This window comes from Brassica napus, chromosome C8, assembly GCF_020379485.1.
Source record: "Brassica napus cultivar Da-Ae chromosome C8, Da-Ae, whole genome shotgun sequence".
Taxonomy (NCBI): domain Eukaryota; kingdom Viridiplantae; phylum Streptophyta; class Magnoliopsida; order Brassicales; family Brassicaceae; genus Brassica; species Brassica napus.
This window is the reverse complement of record NC_063451.1, coordinates 41,353,471-41,367,232: the sequence shown is the minus strand read 5'-3', so window position 1 is coordinate 41,367,232 and position 13,762 is coordinate 41,353,471. Positions and strand designations below refer to the sequence as shown.

General features: G+C 38.3%; 3 protein-coding genes and 1 non-coding gene across 17 annotated transcripts; 3 read left to right on the top strand and 1 right to left on the bottom strand.

Annotated features, from left to right (window-relative positions):
• Positions 1-2,166: 2,166 nt before the first annotated feature.
• On the top strand, positions 2,167-5,324 carry LOC106451997 (probable pre-mRNA-splicing factor ATP-dependent RNA helicase DEAH2). Of its 5 annotated transcripts, XM_048764905.1 has the most exons (8): positions 2,167-2,507; positions 2,624-2,820; positions 2,891-3,975; positions 4,307-4,432; positions 4,522-4,760; positions 4,846-4,964; positions 5,043-5,189; positions 5,225-5,324. In XM_048764905.1, the coding sequence occupies exons 1-7, from the start codon at positions 2,244-2,246 to the stop codon at positions 5,167-5,169; spliced, it is 2,157 nt and encodes a 718-aa protein (XP_048620862.1). In that variant the 5' UTR covers positions 2,167-2,243; the 3' UTR covers positions 5,170-5,189; positions 5,225-5,324. The 5 variants fall into 5 exon arrangements, 2 of the variants coding, with proteins under 2 accessions (XP_048620862.1, XP_013749451.1); XM_013893997.3 differs by having other exon boundaries at positions 5,043-5,324; XR_007327180.1 differs by lacking the exons at positions 4,846-4,964; positions 5,043-5,189; positions 5,225-5,324 and having other exon boundaries at positions 4,218-4,432; positions 4,522-4,672.
• On the bottom strand, positions 5,236-8,569 carry LOC106451998 (DUF724 domain-containing protein 7). 9 transcript variants are annotated; one of them, XM_048764908.1, is made up of 7 exons: positions 7,807-8,569; positions 6,846-7,250; positions 6,652-6,771; positions 6,477-6,561; positions 6,322-6,395; positions 6,131-6,224; positions 5,236-6,038 (listed from the first exon to the last, which is right to left on the bottom strand). In XM_048764908.1, exons 1-7 carry the CDS (start codon positions 8,263-8,265, stop codon positions 5,395-5,397), a joined length of 1,881 nt encoding a protein of 626 aa, XP_048620865.1. In that variant the 5' UTR covers positions 8,266-8,569; the 3' UTR covers positions 5,236-5,394. The 9 variants fall into 9 exon arrangements, with proteins under 9 accessions (XP_048620865.1, XP_013749453.1, XP_048620864.1 ...); XM_013893999.3 differs by having other exon boundaries at positions 6,292-6,395; positions 7,807-8,566; XM_048764907.1 differs by having other exon boundaries at positions 5,236-6,041; positions 7,807-8,560.
• Positions 8,570-8,669: 100 nt separating this feature from the next.
• TRNAF-GAA lies at positions 8,670-8,743 on the top strand. The gene has a single exon. It is a non-coding gene; the product is annotated as a tRNA-Phe (tRNA).
• Positions 8,744-11,429: 2,686 nt separating this feature from the next.
• LOC106451999 (probable protein phosphatase 2C 49) lies at positions 11,430-13,634 on the top strand. 2 transcript variants are annotated; one of them, XM_048764904.1, is made up of 4 exons: positions 11,430-11,750; positions 12,258-12,428; positions 12,509-12,744; positions 12,832-13,634. In XM_048764904.1, exons 1-4 carry the CDS (start codon positions 11,592-11,594, stop codon positions 13,388-13,390), a joined length of 1,125 nt encoding a protein of 374 aa, XP_048620861.1. In that variant the 5' UTR covers positions 11,430-11,591; the 3' UTR covers positions 13,391-13,634. The 2 variants fall into 2 exon arrangements, with proteins under 2 accessions (XP_048620861.1, XP_048620859.1); XM_048764902.1 differs by having other exon boundaries at positions 12,255-12,428.
• The last annotated feature ends 128 nt before the right edge of the window (positions 13,635-13,762 follow it).

The window sequence follows — 13,762 nt, the reverse complement described above, 5'->3', positions numbered from 1 at the left end:
ATAATTAACCCAAAAATACTATGTTAATTATTTTGCTTCTGCAAAGCACACATCTCACGACATAAAGTTGTCTTCGCCAGATGCTAATCAAAAATTAATAAAATTAAAGCATATAAGTTTTCAACCTTAAACAATATCTTCTAACTACTTTCCTTAATATTAGGGAAATTAATATTCCCTTCTATTTAAGAGCTCCAATGGGGGTTTTACCCACTGGAGTTCTAAACTTGCCATAAATGTATATGTATATATTATATATGTGTATGTAGTTGTGGGATCCATTATTTTGTGGAGAACTCCTCCAAAATCTCTTAAGATCTCTTAAGGAACTTGATTTTACTTCAACAAAAAGATGAATAATGCTTCATACAAATTTGTAAAGATAAAACCAGAAATAAAAACAATGGAACCAAAGTCTACGCCACCACAAATCCACAACTTGATTTAACAAATCCAATGTTTTCGGCATAATTTCTTTCACTAGCCTATGTTCTTTATATTTTGACATCATGTATTAATATTATTCTTTGCTTAACAAAAATTCTATAATAATTCTTACTTTTATGATACACCAAGTAGAACCACTAACCATCTCTGATCAATTATATAATTTATTTTTCACTCAACCCTATTCAAAATGAGCAATACTAAGTTTACTCTACCATTATGTGCAGATTGATACTTATATACATGAATTTAGCGTTACAAATAAAATTTACGCCCATATGAAATCATCAACAAAACATTAACAAAATGGAACCCAAAATCTTATCGTACTTTTCATGTACAAAGTTTGTAGATTTTTTTGATACAAAATGATGAAACTATCAAAAAAACATATTCACATTTATCTAAACAGAAAAATATATAAATGCATAATCTCGCGGACACGAACCTAGTCTTAGCTAGAAGATAGAACAACAAAATCATGTGATATAATTTTTAAAATCTGGATACATAATCTAACTTTCTTTATATACAACCGTAATCGCAAATGAATGCTTAATGATTATAAAAAATCAATCAATTAAACTTAGGAATTGATATGTAATTTAATTTGTCCAAGCAGAATAATCCAACTTTCTTTTTATACAACCGTAATTTCCGGTAAATACTTAATGACTTGAAAAAGACAATCAATGAAAATTTTGAATTGATATCTAATTTAATTTGTCCAAGGGGACTAATGAATTTTCCAAATTCAACATAATAACATACGTAGCTAACCGGTTAAGGTTATAGCTTAATACATATTTTGTTCAATATAACTATACCTATAATGAATATGTGAGGTTTATATAAAAAAAATTAACATATGACCATTGGACAATAAGGACTTCTGAAATAAGAAAATTAATACAAACCGTATAGAGCAAGCAATAATATAGCTCCTTCTACATTTTGAAAATATTGAAAGTGCCTTATAGTTGATATCATTTAAGTGAGACGAACCTTCTTATAAACAAATTTATACTTGAGATTTCTATATTCTCAAAGATGATAGGCGTTTCGAGCTATATTCGATTTTTATTTGTACTTATATTGTAAAGATGATAGGCATCTCGAGATAGATGAGAAATATTTCTTGAACTAAAACCTATGTTATACTACTTTTACTAAAATATATATTTGTATCTACTTGATGGATATAGAAACATAAGGAGACTACAAAAATCAATAATAAAAGAGACTTTCTATTAATACGAAGGAGGCCGCGTGAGAAATGGGTAATGAATGATCAAATGAGTTATCGGTTATATAGATAGGAATCATATAATATATTATGTTAAGCTATATTGTAATGAATAATGACAATATATGTAATTAGTCTAAGGAGGAGAAGACTTTTAATTATAGAGTGTGAGAATGATTCTAGTGTTGACACCTAAAAATGAAAATTTGGTTAATAACACATGAAGTCAATGTTAATTTAAAATAATGCTCCTCGAATAATAAAAAGGGGAGGTGTGCAAGATGTGACCTATAATTATAAATTAATTAATGTTCACAATTTGACCAAGGCGAAGTGAAAAAATAAATCATTTGACCAGGCCTCTGAAATATATTACGGGCCTACAATTAGCCCATTAACGGGCCTTTCTTCAGAATAATTGTGATAAAGAATATATTTATAAAGATTTGGGGTCAAATTGAAACTTCCATAATTTATCTTTAGACGCCGCCCCTCTCTTTCTCTTTAAAACACACGCCGAACCCTAGACTTTTCATAATTTATCCCACTCATGGGTACAGAGAGAAAGAGGAAAGTCACCTTATTCGATGTCATGGACAATCCATCAGCTCCGAAGGTCGCCAAATTCAATGGTCTCGGCGACGTTGGAATCAACAAATGGAACGGGAAACCGTATTCAGCTAAGTACTACGAGATACTTGAGAAACGGAGGACTCTGCCAGTGTGGTTGCAGAAAGAGGAGTTCCTCAGGACGTTAAAAAACAATCAAACGATAATTCTCGTTGGAGAGACTGGTAGTGGTAAAACCACTCAGGTAAAGTTTCAATCGTTTTTGTTTTTAGCTTGATAATATGATATGTAGACTTGGAAAAGTTTTTAGCATTTAGGTTGATTTGAGTAGCTAATAGTGGGTTTTGTTTAATTGTACAGATTCCACAGTTTGTTATTGATGCTGTTGATGCTGAGAGTTCGGATAGGAAGTGGTTGGTTGCTTGCACACAGCCTCGTAGAGTTGCTGCCATGTCTGTGTCCCGTCGTGTCGCTGATGAGATGGATGTTGCTATTGGGGAAGAAGTTGGTTACAGCATTCGTTTCGAGGATTGTAGCAGCCCCAGAACGGTCCTCAAGTAAGCATTGATTGTCTCTTAGTTTCAGCTTCTTGTCGTTTTAGTTTGTGACCATGAACTTAAATCACAGGTACTTGACTGATGGTATGCTTCTGAGAGAAGCAATGGCAGACCCTCTTCTAGAGAGATACAAAGTGATTATTCTCGACGAGGCTCACGAGAGAACTCTCGCCACGGATGTTCTCTTTGGTCTTCTGAAAGAGGTGTTGAGGAATAGGCCTGATCTCAAGCTGGTTGTCATGAGCGCAACTCTAGAAGCCGAAAAGTTTCAGGAGTATTTCAGCGGCGCGCCTCTGATGAAGGTTCCCGGTAGGCTTCACCCCGTGGAGATCTTCTACACTCAGGAGCCTGAGAGAGACTACCTCGAGGCTGCTATTAGGACTGTTGTGCAGATACACATGTGCGAGCCTCCTGGTGATATTCTTGTCTTCTTAACTGGAGAGGAGGAGATCGAAGACGCATGCCGCAAAATCAACAAAGAGGTCGGTAATCTCGGCGATCAAGTGGGGCCTGTCAAAGTCGTGCCACTGTACTCGACTCTCCCGCCAGCGATGCAGCAGAAGATATTCGATCCTGCTCCAGAGCCTGTGACAAAAGGTGCTCCTCCTGGGAGAAAGATTGTGGTGTCGACCAATATTGCCGAGACCTCTCTAACCATTGATGGGATTGTCTACGTCATTGACCCTGGCTTCGCTAAGCAGAAGGTCTACAACCCCCGTATCCGTGTTGAGTCATTGCTTGTGTCGCCGATATCAAAGGCGAGCGCTCACCAGAGATCAGGTCGTGCCGGTAGAACGCGGCCCGGAAAGTGTTTCAGGCTTTACACGGAGAAGAGTTTCAACAATGACTTGCAGCCGCAGACGTATCCTGAGATATTGAGGTCGAACCTTGCGAACACGGTGCTGACACTGAAGAAACTGGGGATAGACGACTTGGTGCACTTTGATTTTATGGATCCTCCTGCGCCTGAGACACTGATGCGAGCCTTGGAGGTTTTGAATTATTTGGGAGCACTGGATGATGAAGGAAACTTGACGAGGACGGGTGAGATTATGAGCGAGTTCCCCTTGGATCCGCAGATGGCAAAGATGCTGATTGTCAGTCCTGAGTTCAACTGCTCAAACGAGATCCTCTCCGTTTCGGCAATGCTATCAGGTACACTCCCGTTGCTTTTGTTCTTTATCATCTTGCGGTTGGTATCTAGATGTGGGTAGGCTTAAGCTTGCTAGTAGTTTCCATTGACATGATTGTTTGTGTGCATTAGAGCTCAAGCGTTACATAATGTGCATTAGTGTCTAGAGGTAAATAGTGAAGTTAGGTTGTCATCAGCAGTCTCTAGTCTTAAGTGCTGATGATAGTTGCAGTTTCTCAGTTATTCTCTCTCATGACGGTATCAGTCAGTCTCTCATGGCCTCTTCTATACATCTGCTGACCTCTTCTTCCATGGACCCTCTCTCCCTGCGATAAAACACAATTGTTTCTTTAGTACCGAATTGCTTTCTACGGCCTAGAGAGTATCAAAAAGCAGCAGATGAAGCTAAAGCCAAGTTTGGACACATTGATGGAGATCACCTCACGTTGCTAAACGTCTACCACGCTTTCAAGCAAAACAGTAAGTTATATCTATCCCTTTTTTACTTTCTTCGTCCTCTCTTGTTTAGCTAAAGGAATAACACTAACAACAGCCTTGGTTTCTTGTAGATGAAGACCCGAACTGGTGCTATGAGAACTACATCAACAACAGGGCAATGAAGTCTGCGGACAATGTTAGACAGCAGCTGGTCAGGATAATGTCAAGGTTCAATCTGAAGATTTGCAGCACTGATTTCAACAGCCGCGACTACTATATCAACATAAGAAAGGCCATGCTTGCCGGTTATTTCATGCAAGTGGCGCACCTAGAACGCGCTGGGAGTTACTTGACCGTCAAAGATAACCAAGTATGTTCTTTACATTGCTCTTTCTAGTGAAGAAGATGCTCTCTTGTGTATGTAACTGATGGTAAAAACAACTCTTGTTTTGCAGGTGGTTCATTTACATCCATCCAATTGCTTGGATCACAAACCGGAGTGGGTAATCTACAACGAGTATGTTTTGACTACAAGGAACTTCATCAGAACTGTGACAGACATTCGCGGTGAATGGTAAGTTCTTGTTCTTTCTCTTCCTTTGGGAGTTTTTCTGAATAGAGTACTTAGCTTTTGTGGTGTATGAATCCGCAGGCTAGTAGACGTAGCTCCTCATTACTACGATCTTACCAATTTCCCCAACTGTGAGGCGAAACGTGTCCTCGAGAAGCTTTATAAGAAAAGAGAAAGGGAGAAGGCAGACAGCAAGAACCGCAAGTGAAAGGATCGTCATCATCCGATGTTTTGTCTTTACTGAAACGTTTGTTTACTTTAATTGATTTTCAAATGTGTTATCAATGAATCTGATTATTTAAGACCAGACACACACAAACGTTTTTACTTAAACTAGTCGAAGTTATCATCATTCTGCGAACATACGACAGACGAGTCAAATAGCTTATTACAAAAACATCTTTAGATATATTATTAGCTTATTGTGTAATTATTATTTCCATGGGGAAGTCACAGTTTCCCTAAACTCCTGCTCCACATTCTGAACCTTTTGGTCGAGAATCTCTGCGTAGGACTGCATCAGAGCTATCTCCTTATCCTTTGCCACTTTCTCTTCCTTGACCAATGCTAGTTGTCTCTGCAACTCAACAATCTCCTTGGGCAATTCTTCAATATCTTCTTCCAACTTCCTTCTTTTGTTATCATTCTCTGTGATCTCTCTCTCAGCAACTTTTAACTCTTCCAACGCCCACGTCTGGCTTTCTTTAACGGAGAGCAGCTTGTCTATCCGAGAACAAGGTGCGGTAACGTCGAACCCGTGTTCCTCTAGCTTGAGAAAACACTCTTTGATCCTGTTTATCTCAGTCACTGAATCGTCCCCTTGAATATTATTGACTTTCTCTAACAGTCCAGTGAACTTCACCATTGCACCAATGGCGTCTCCTTCACGTGACTCTTCCTCGCACTCCAGCAGTGGATTGAAATGTGGACGCTGTGGCATAGCTTTGAAGATCTCCATTGATTCAAGAACCTTCCAACACGGTGACTTCTTTACAAAGGGCAGAACCATTGTTGAATCTTTCGCTTTAGGAGTTTCCACAACAGCATTATTAAGCATTGGATCACTAGCAGCCACACCTACTACACGTTATCATGGCAAGAAGCATGTTTCAAGAATCCAAAGAAACAAAATGGCGCTTCTTTACTTCATTAAAGTGAAAACAACATACCAGTCTTCTGTTTAGGCTCTTTGCTTATGAACTTATGTGGTCGTCCTCTTTTCCTCTTGTTTACACTCTCTCTGTTATTCGACTCTTCGTGTGCCTACATAGACTCAGCAAAATGAATAACCGACAAAGTGTAATGCTTACCACAAAACTAATATATTCACCTTCTCTACAACGGAATCATTTGTAGAGCCCTTTTGTTTCTTCATTGTCTTAAGTTTCTTCCTTTGAGGTTTTGCCTGCAGAGTTGTAGCTACTACACCCAGGGCTATCGGTGAGTGAAACTCTTTAGCTGGATACAAGTAACAACAAAACAGAGTTCCAAACCATCAAATTTTGAACCACTTACTTTCTGCTATCTCCGGTTTCTTAGAGACTAGAATGTTCTCACTGATCACAACATTAGCCATTTTGCTTGCTATCTCTCCAGATGACTGGTGCAGAAACAAACACACACACACACAAAAGTTGTTATAACCTTACTTAACTAATGCGACTGTTGAAGTAGAGAGAAACTAACTCACAACTGGAGTTTGAGGAAGATTCTTCACAGTAGTGCCACAAGAAGAGCGTGCCTTCCTCACTTTTACCCTTATGCGAGTTGACTCTTCAGCTGCATGTGGACTCTCCTTTCTATCCGAAACCTAAAAACCAGACACAACACACATTCTTATTTCTCAATGCATGTTCATTCTCCAAAAAGATGTAACAACTTAACCTTTTCTTTTGTTTGCCAGACTCCATCTTTCCACTCCATAGTTGGTCTTAACAGCGAGTGGTCAAAGTCTTTACTCTTCTTGTTCCGACCCAAAAGCACAGTGTATCTATTATACTCACAGAGAACCATGCTTACTACACTTGGACACCATCCAGACTCGACCAGGACATCCACATTCTCCATCAACCCAAAAGGTCTTGAACCAAAAGACGGTGGTGAAGGCCTGATCTTGGAGTAAGGAACGTTTATCTTTCTGCATGCATTTTCTTCACCGTACTTCACCAGCAATGTCTCATCTTCATTCTTCTTTATGATTATAGCCGGAGCCCAAATATCTCCAAAAGGTTCCACCTTTGTTCTCACTTCCACCTCCGTTCCAGAGCTAAACTCTGACTCAGTCAATAGCTTCATCCCCACCCACACACACACACGCAAAATAAATAGTGAAATGAGTTTTGATACCAACAGATAGAGCTGGTCGTTCGGTGTATTCGGCTTTTTGGGTTGGTTTATTCGGTTTTCGGGTTCTTCGGTTTTGGAAAAATGCTGCTGAAGTAAACCGATTTGGTTTTGGTTTGGAATTTGGGTTAGTTAATTCGGTTTACGGTATTATTATTTATTCTGAATTAAACCAAAATCGGGGTTTATTCGGTTAATCTGGTAAAAACCAAAAATTAGTTATGCAAACTTTGATTTTTCTGGGGTTTTCTCGGTTTATTTCAGGTTATATCGGTCAATTTGGTTAATATATTTCAAACCGATCGGTTTTTTGTTCGCCGAACCAAACTGAACCGGTTTAAACCGATTAAAAAAAATTGGCTGATCGGTTTATCGGTTCAACGGATGTTAAACCAAAAACCAAAAATTTTGGTTTCTTTGGGTCGGTTTTCTTCGGTTCACACCGGATGCCCAGCGCTACAACAAATATGAAAACTTGAACAATAAAAGCAGAAGACCTTACTCGTTTCTCGCAACGAAACCACTCTGCATCTTTCCAAACCCAATGTGGCCGCATGTCCTTCCTTTCAACCTCGATGACGTCAGGTTCGAATCTCAAGTACACCAAGAAACGCTCACCCAGAACTTTAATCACCCAACCAGACCACCAGCCACCTTTGTGGGCAGCGTCAATCATGTCACCTTTCTCAAAACCAACTTCAGGGAAAGGATCCGGCGGCGGAACGGGACGGATCAGACGGTGAAAAGCGGTGGTGATCAAGGGAGGAGAGTAGTCTTCGTTGGACAGAGGGTTCAAGTGGAGAACAGAGAGCTTCTTGCGCTTGGATGAAGCAAGGTTTTCTTGGAGAAGAGCGTGGTACCATACATTGCCAGTGGCGTGGTAGTGTTCGTCAGATGAGACTTCGATGTAGGAGCCTGTGGAAACGGCGAGCTTCTCCTTTCTCCCAGTAGTTGAAAGCATGTTTTGCTTATTATCACTAGAACCAGAGAGATTGTTGAGAGAAGAAGAGATGAAAGAGAGAAAGAGAGAGAGAGAGAGAGATCAACGCTTTACTTTAGTGTCATGTCCTTGAGAAAAGAGGTGGTGTTGTTTTTTTCTCTGCGTACTAATTATGATTTGATAGGTAACTGTGTAGCGTGTGTAGTTGTGCCCGCCCATTGGTAAGACAAGTTTTAAAACCCATCAAGAAACAATATACATCTCCTCCAATCACATTTGTGGCTCACTTTGTTGTAATACGGATATATAATAGTAGTATAGTTTATGAACTTTTATATGATACATCTCTACAATATACTTTCAAATGGTTTTCGAAGTAAGACCGGAATCGTTAAAGCAAGCTAATTCATATTTAGTAACAAATTGCGGGGATAGCTCAGTTGGGAGAGCGTCAGACTGAAGATCTGAAGGTCGCGTGTTCGATCCACGGCTCACCGCAACATTTTTTATCAGCAATAGACTATTGGGCTTGGGCCTGATTGTTTGATAGCATAATTTAGCCCAGATAAATTAAAAAGCGAGAGATCTTACAGAGAATTTTAATATTTTATGGGCTATTATTGAGCTCGACATCGTTACTATTACGGCCGGTTTTTAATTTGGTAATATTGTAATGAAGGTCGTGTATTTATACGGAGGAATTAATTATGGGTACATAAGACAGGCCCATTGGCTTGTGCACCCAAGGAATTGGCATGATCTTAACGGGTACTGTTTGATGGTAACATTCAAGACCTCGTAATAATGGATTGTAAAGTGATTTAAGTGAAAGCAAACATCATCGTCAACGTTGTAAATGGCCAACAAAATATTGAATAATAAAAAATTATCGTTCAACTCTACATTTAACATTTTTCTATCTTGCTTAATGATCTTCATATTTCAACTTATACATTTCTTTTTGTCAGCATTTTTACGCTCTTAAACAACGTTCCCTGATGATCCACCAACCATAACGAAAGTATATATTGAGCCAATTGGTTTCAAATAATTCATCAGTCAATTCGGCTGGAATTGTCGAAGTTTGTTCCATCAAGTTTTCGTCGATTAAGGCCCATTAGGGATTCGAATGGGTGATGCCGCAGATCGAGCAGAACAAATGCAGATAGATCAGATCAAGCATAACAAATATCAAGTTAATTTAATAAATTATTGTAATTTAAATACGAATTGAAATTTTTAATGAAAATTAAATATCTAAACAAAACAAAAATTATCATAAATGAGTAGTAAATATAATGTTAAAAAAACTCCCAAACCTAAATTGTGATTTTACCCCTAAATATCCAAAATTAACCAAAACATTGGAACTGAATCGTAACCGAATTGGAACAAAAAATTATCGGATATTAGACGGTTCTTATAATTGTTACGTGAACCAGCCCAAAACCAAAAAAAACTGAACCAGATCCAAACCGAATTTCATAAATAACCGAACGGTTCTTATATATTTAGTATCGAAAAAACTAAAATTCGAAAAAACCGAACCGAAAACGGAATGTTCAGAATTAATATTGTCAAATTTATATATGTTATTGTGAATATATATATTCTATATATAACATTCTTTAAACGTATTTTTAGAAGATAATTAATGTATAACAAATATTATAAGATGAAATTTAATTTTTATACACAACTGTTAATTGTTTTATTTACGTTAACTATCATTAATAATAAGATTATTTAGTGTTGTGATATATGTATATTATAGAATACAAAAACAATGTGTATAAAAAATTGTTACAAAAATTATGTTAAATTTATGCATATGTCAAGTAAATATATGAATATATATATATATAAGTGCTTATAAAATAATATATAATTTAATATATATTATATCATTTTACATATAAAAATTGTCTTTAAATTATTATATCTGAAAACAAACAAAAAAGCAAAAAAAATAGTAATTAAGAGGATTTTTGGTTTATGCATAAAAGTGAAGTTATGTGTGGCTAAAAAAAGTAAATAAAGTCATCCTATTGGGTTTCTGTATACGGGACCGCCTCTTTTTTCTCTTTCTATGCAGTACATTTTTGTTCACGAGTAAAATGTTCTGCATACAGTTTAATAATTATTTTATTAGTTTTTCTTGTTCTGTATCTGAAATTGTGAATGGGTAGTAATTGCAGATTGAACTGCATAACAATTCCTCCCAGGTTTTGTTCTGATTTTTCTCTGCGTTGCATTCAATACCTAGGTACCGCCACTCATCATTCGTCATCAACGTGGCGACATTCTCCGCGTCATGTGATGTTATTTAACTCATCTAATATCATATGGTATATAGTACCAGCAGCAAAAGCTTAGCTGACTCATATATGCTGATATAGTGCTGATTAACTTTTAATTCTTATTGGCGAAGTATATTTTGGGCTAAAGACAAGTTCTAGATCAATATTTTTAATTGGTCATCAGACTTTCCACGAAACACGTTTCACATTTTAACAACACGTTAGATCTTGATCGAGTCTAAAAGAAAGATTATCCGATAAATAATTGGACCTCTTGTTTTTTCTTTCCTCTTGGTCAAAAAAAAAAAAAAAAAAAATGAAAACGGTGAAGAGGCTAAATGCCACTAAATGATTCGTGACAAAAATTAAAACACGTAACAAAAAAAAAAAAGACAACTGATGATGTGTCATGACCAACCGGTAAAGGTGGGACCCAACTCATCTCGGCGACTCCAGATAGATCTATTTTTGGGGGGTAATACCGTCAATTCACGAAACGCCAGTGTGGACACAGACAAACCTTTTAAGATTCTAGCCGACAAAGTTCTTTATTTCGTAAAACACCCCTTATTATTTAACACTGTTACAGAAACCTCCCCGTTATTTCTGAGGAAGTCCTCGGTAGTTGTTCGTTCACTTGTTTGGTAAGTTTCCGTCTTCCGACGTCGTTTCGTGTGCCCGCGTCAAATGTGAATCTCTTTTATAACGACACGTGGCATCAACAGGGGCTTAGTCTTAGCCGTGTGTAATCCACAAACTAAACACCGATAAAAATCCACATAAGATTGTCTGGTTCGCTAACATGACCGCCACGTGTACAAATCCCTCACCGGTTACCCAGTCATCCACGACTCGTTTTCTTATATAAAAACAGAGGAAGGCAAAGGAGTCGGAGAATTTTCGTCTTCGAGAGGAAAAAATAAATACGCTAAACTTCGAAATTGTCAAATCTACTTCGAGAACAAGTTAACGAACGGTGAATTCGAGTAAAAAGCTGATCTGGTTATAACTTCTAAAGTGAAATTGATCGTGAAAAAACAGAGAGAGATGGTAGCAGAAGCAGAGGTTGTGTTTCAACAGAGTTTGCCGGTGGTTCTGGATATTGACGGGGTTACTTCCACCGTCGTATCTCCGCTTTCTTCTCCGAAATTGGGTATCCGTCGGTCGGCGGCGTCGGTTTCCGGCGGTTTGTCGACTTCTCCGGTGGTAAGTTCTAAGCTTTCCGACATGTGTTTTTTCTTCTTTGAGAAAAGAGAATTGAAGAAGCTGGGGTCTGAAATTAATCGTCTATAATTAGAAATTAATTCTCGAATTGATTGGTATTAAAGGTGATTATTTAGATTCGTTAAAGAAAATGACTTTATAGGAAAACGAAAACGATCTTGAAGCTTAAGCTTTAGACAAGACCTGGTTCATGTATGTTTTTTTTTTTTTTTGTTGCTAAAATGGTTCATGTATGTTTGCGTGTTGTAGCAGATGTTAGCTGCTTTGCTGTCTCGAATCTTTGCAAATTAACTGACTTTGGTAGTTATTGTGTTTGTTACTATGTCTTGTCTTCATTTATTGATATTCTCTAATGAGCATGAGTTTTATTACTGTTTCTGGATCTGTATCTGATTAAAGAATTTTGAACTTAAATTGAATGTTTAACGGTTTGGTCAGGACAGCTAACTGATTTATGTTTGCTATTACCTTTTTGGGGGTCTAAAGCAGGAGGATGATTGCGATTCCACTATCCCGGTTTATATTCCAACCATCCGGTCTGGGAGCTACGCTGACATCGGACCAAAGAGATCCATGGAAGACGAACACATTTGCGTAGATGATCTATCCTCCCAACTTGGCTGTCTTTTCCAGTTGCCAAAGCCAAGTGCTTTCTATGCGGTAACGTCTCATTGCTTCCTTAACAAAAACATAAATACTATTTGTTAGAAGATAGAACCTGACTTGACTTTTCTTTTTAGGTTTTCGATGGTCACGGAGGATCAGAAGCAGCAACATACGTAAAGCAAAACGCCATCAGGCTTTTGTTTGAAGATGATAACTTCCCACAGACATCTGAAGTGAACAGTGTTTATGTGGAACAAGTCAAGAGTTCGCTGAGAAACGCGTTTCTACAAGCTGATCTAGCTTTGGCTGAGGATTGCAGCATCAGCTCTTCCTCTGGCACCACGGCTCTCGCCGCCCTTATCTCCGGAAGGTATCTGTGTGTTAGCACCATTTAGTTTTTTCTAAGCTTCTCTCTTTGGGATCCATATAGAACTTAATACTTTTCATGTGCAATCAGGCTCTTAATGGTTGCAAACGCTGGAGACTGCAGAGCTGTTCTTTGCAGAAAAGGGAAAGCTATAGAGATGTCTCATGACCATAGACCGATCAATCTACCTGAGAGAAGAAGAGTGGAAGAATCTGGTGGTGTCATTGAGGACGGTTACCTAAACGGAGAGTTATCTGTAACGCGAGCTCTTGGTGACTGGGACATGAAACGCCCCCACGGCTCTAACTCTCCGCTTATTTCCGAACCTGAGATCAAGCAGATAACTTTGACCGAGGAGGACGAGTTTCTTGTGATCGGGTGCGACGGGATTTGGGATGTTTTGACGAGCCAGGAGGCCGTTAGCGTTGTGAAACGTGGCTTGAACAGGCATGGTGATCCGACGAGATGTGCGAGAGAGCTCGTGATGGAGGCTCTGAGGCTGAACACGTTTGATAACTTAACGGCGGTTGTGGTATGTTTTGTGACGGTAGACCGAGAGGGTGAGGCGGTGGTTCCTTTGGAGAAGAAACGGTGTTGTAGTCTAACGCCGGAGGCTTTTCGAAGCTTGAGGAATCTGTTGGATGGCTAATAGTTTGATACTATAGTGTTCTTGGTGAAACTGATGATGACGAATAATCTCTCTCTCTCACGCTGCTTTTGTATATGGCTCGGACATAACCTTAAGCAGCTGGGAGAGTCCTTATTGAGATAGTGTGTGTATATTATGCGTGCTTGTATTATGTGATAACAATTTTGTGTACAAACTGTTGATTGTTGTGTGTATAGTGAGAAAAAAAATACGGATAAGTACATAATATGCAATTCTTGATCCCATCTTTCCTTGAGTATTGACAATTGCTACTGACCAGAATCTTGTTCGCAACTAGTCTTGAAACTATAACATGCACTTTCAAATTGTTAAGCAATTAGCCTCGACCTTGCTTACTATTCTTGTTTGGTA

Excerpts from the sequence above, each read along its gene's own strand:
- LOC106451997 (XM_048764905.1), top strand. The coding sequence starts at position 2,244 with ATGGGTACAGAGAGAAAGAGGAAAGTCACCTTATTCGATGTCATGGAC. Across the intron at positions 3,976-4,306 it reads CGTTTCGGCAATGCTATCAG|TACCGAATTGCTTTCTACGG; the intron begins GTACACTCCCGT and ends TTGTTTCTTTAG. Across the intron at positions 4,761-4,845 it reads TGACCGTCAAAGATAACCAA|GTGGTTCATTTACATCCATC; the intron begins GTATGTTCTTTA and ends CTTGTTTTGCAG.
- LOC106451998 (XM_013893998.3), bottom strand. The coding sequence starts at position 8,265 with ATGCTTTCAACTACTGGGAGAAAGGAGAAGCTCGCCGTTTCCACAGGC. Across the intron at positions 7,251-7,806 it reads GGTTTCGTTGCGAGAAACGA|CTATTGACTGAGTCAGAGTT; the intron begins GTAAGGTCTTCT and ends GTGGGGATGAAG. Across the intron at positions 6,042-6,130 it reads AGAGCCTAAACAGAAGACTG|TAGGTGTGGCTGCTAGTGAT; the intron begins GTATGTTGTTTT and ends GATAACGTGTAG.
- LOC106451999 (XM_048764902.1), top strand. The coding sequence starts at position 11,592 with ATGGTAGCAGAAGCAGAGGTTGTGTTTCAACAGAGTTTGCCGGTGGTT. Across the intron at positions 11,751-12,254 it reads GTTTGTCGACTTCTCCGGTG|CAGGAGGATGATTGCGATTC; the intron begins GTAAGTTCTAAG and ends GGGGGTCTAAAG. Across the intron at positions 12,745-12,831 it reads GCCGCCCTTATCTCCGGAAG|GCTCTTAATGGTTGCAAACG; the intron begins GTATCTGTGTGT and ends ATGTGCAATCAG.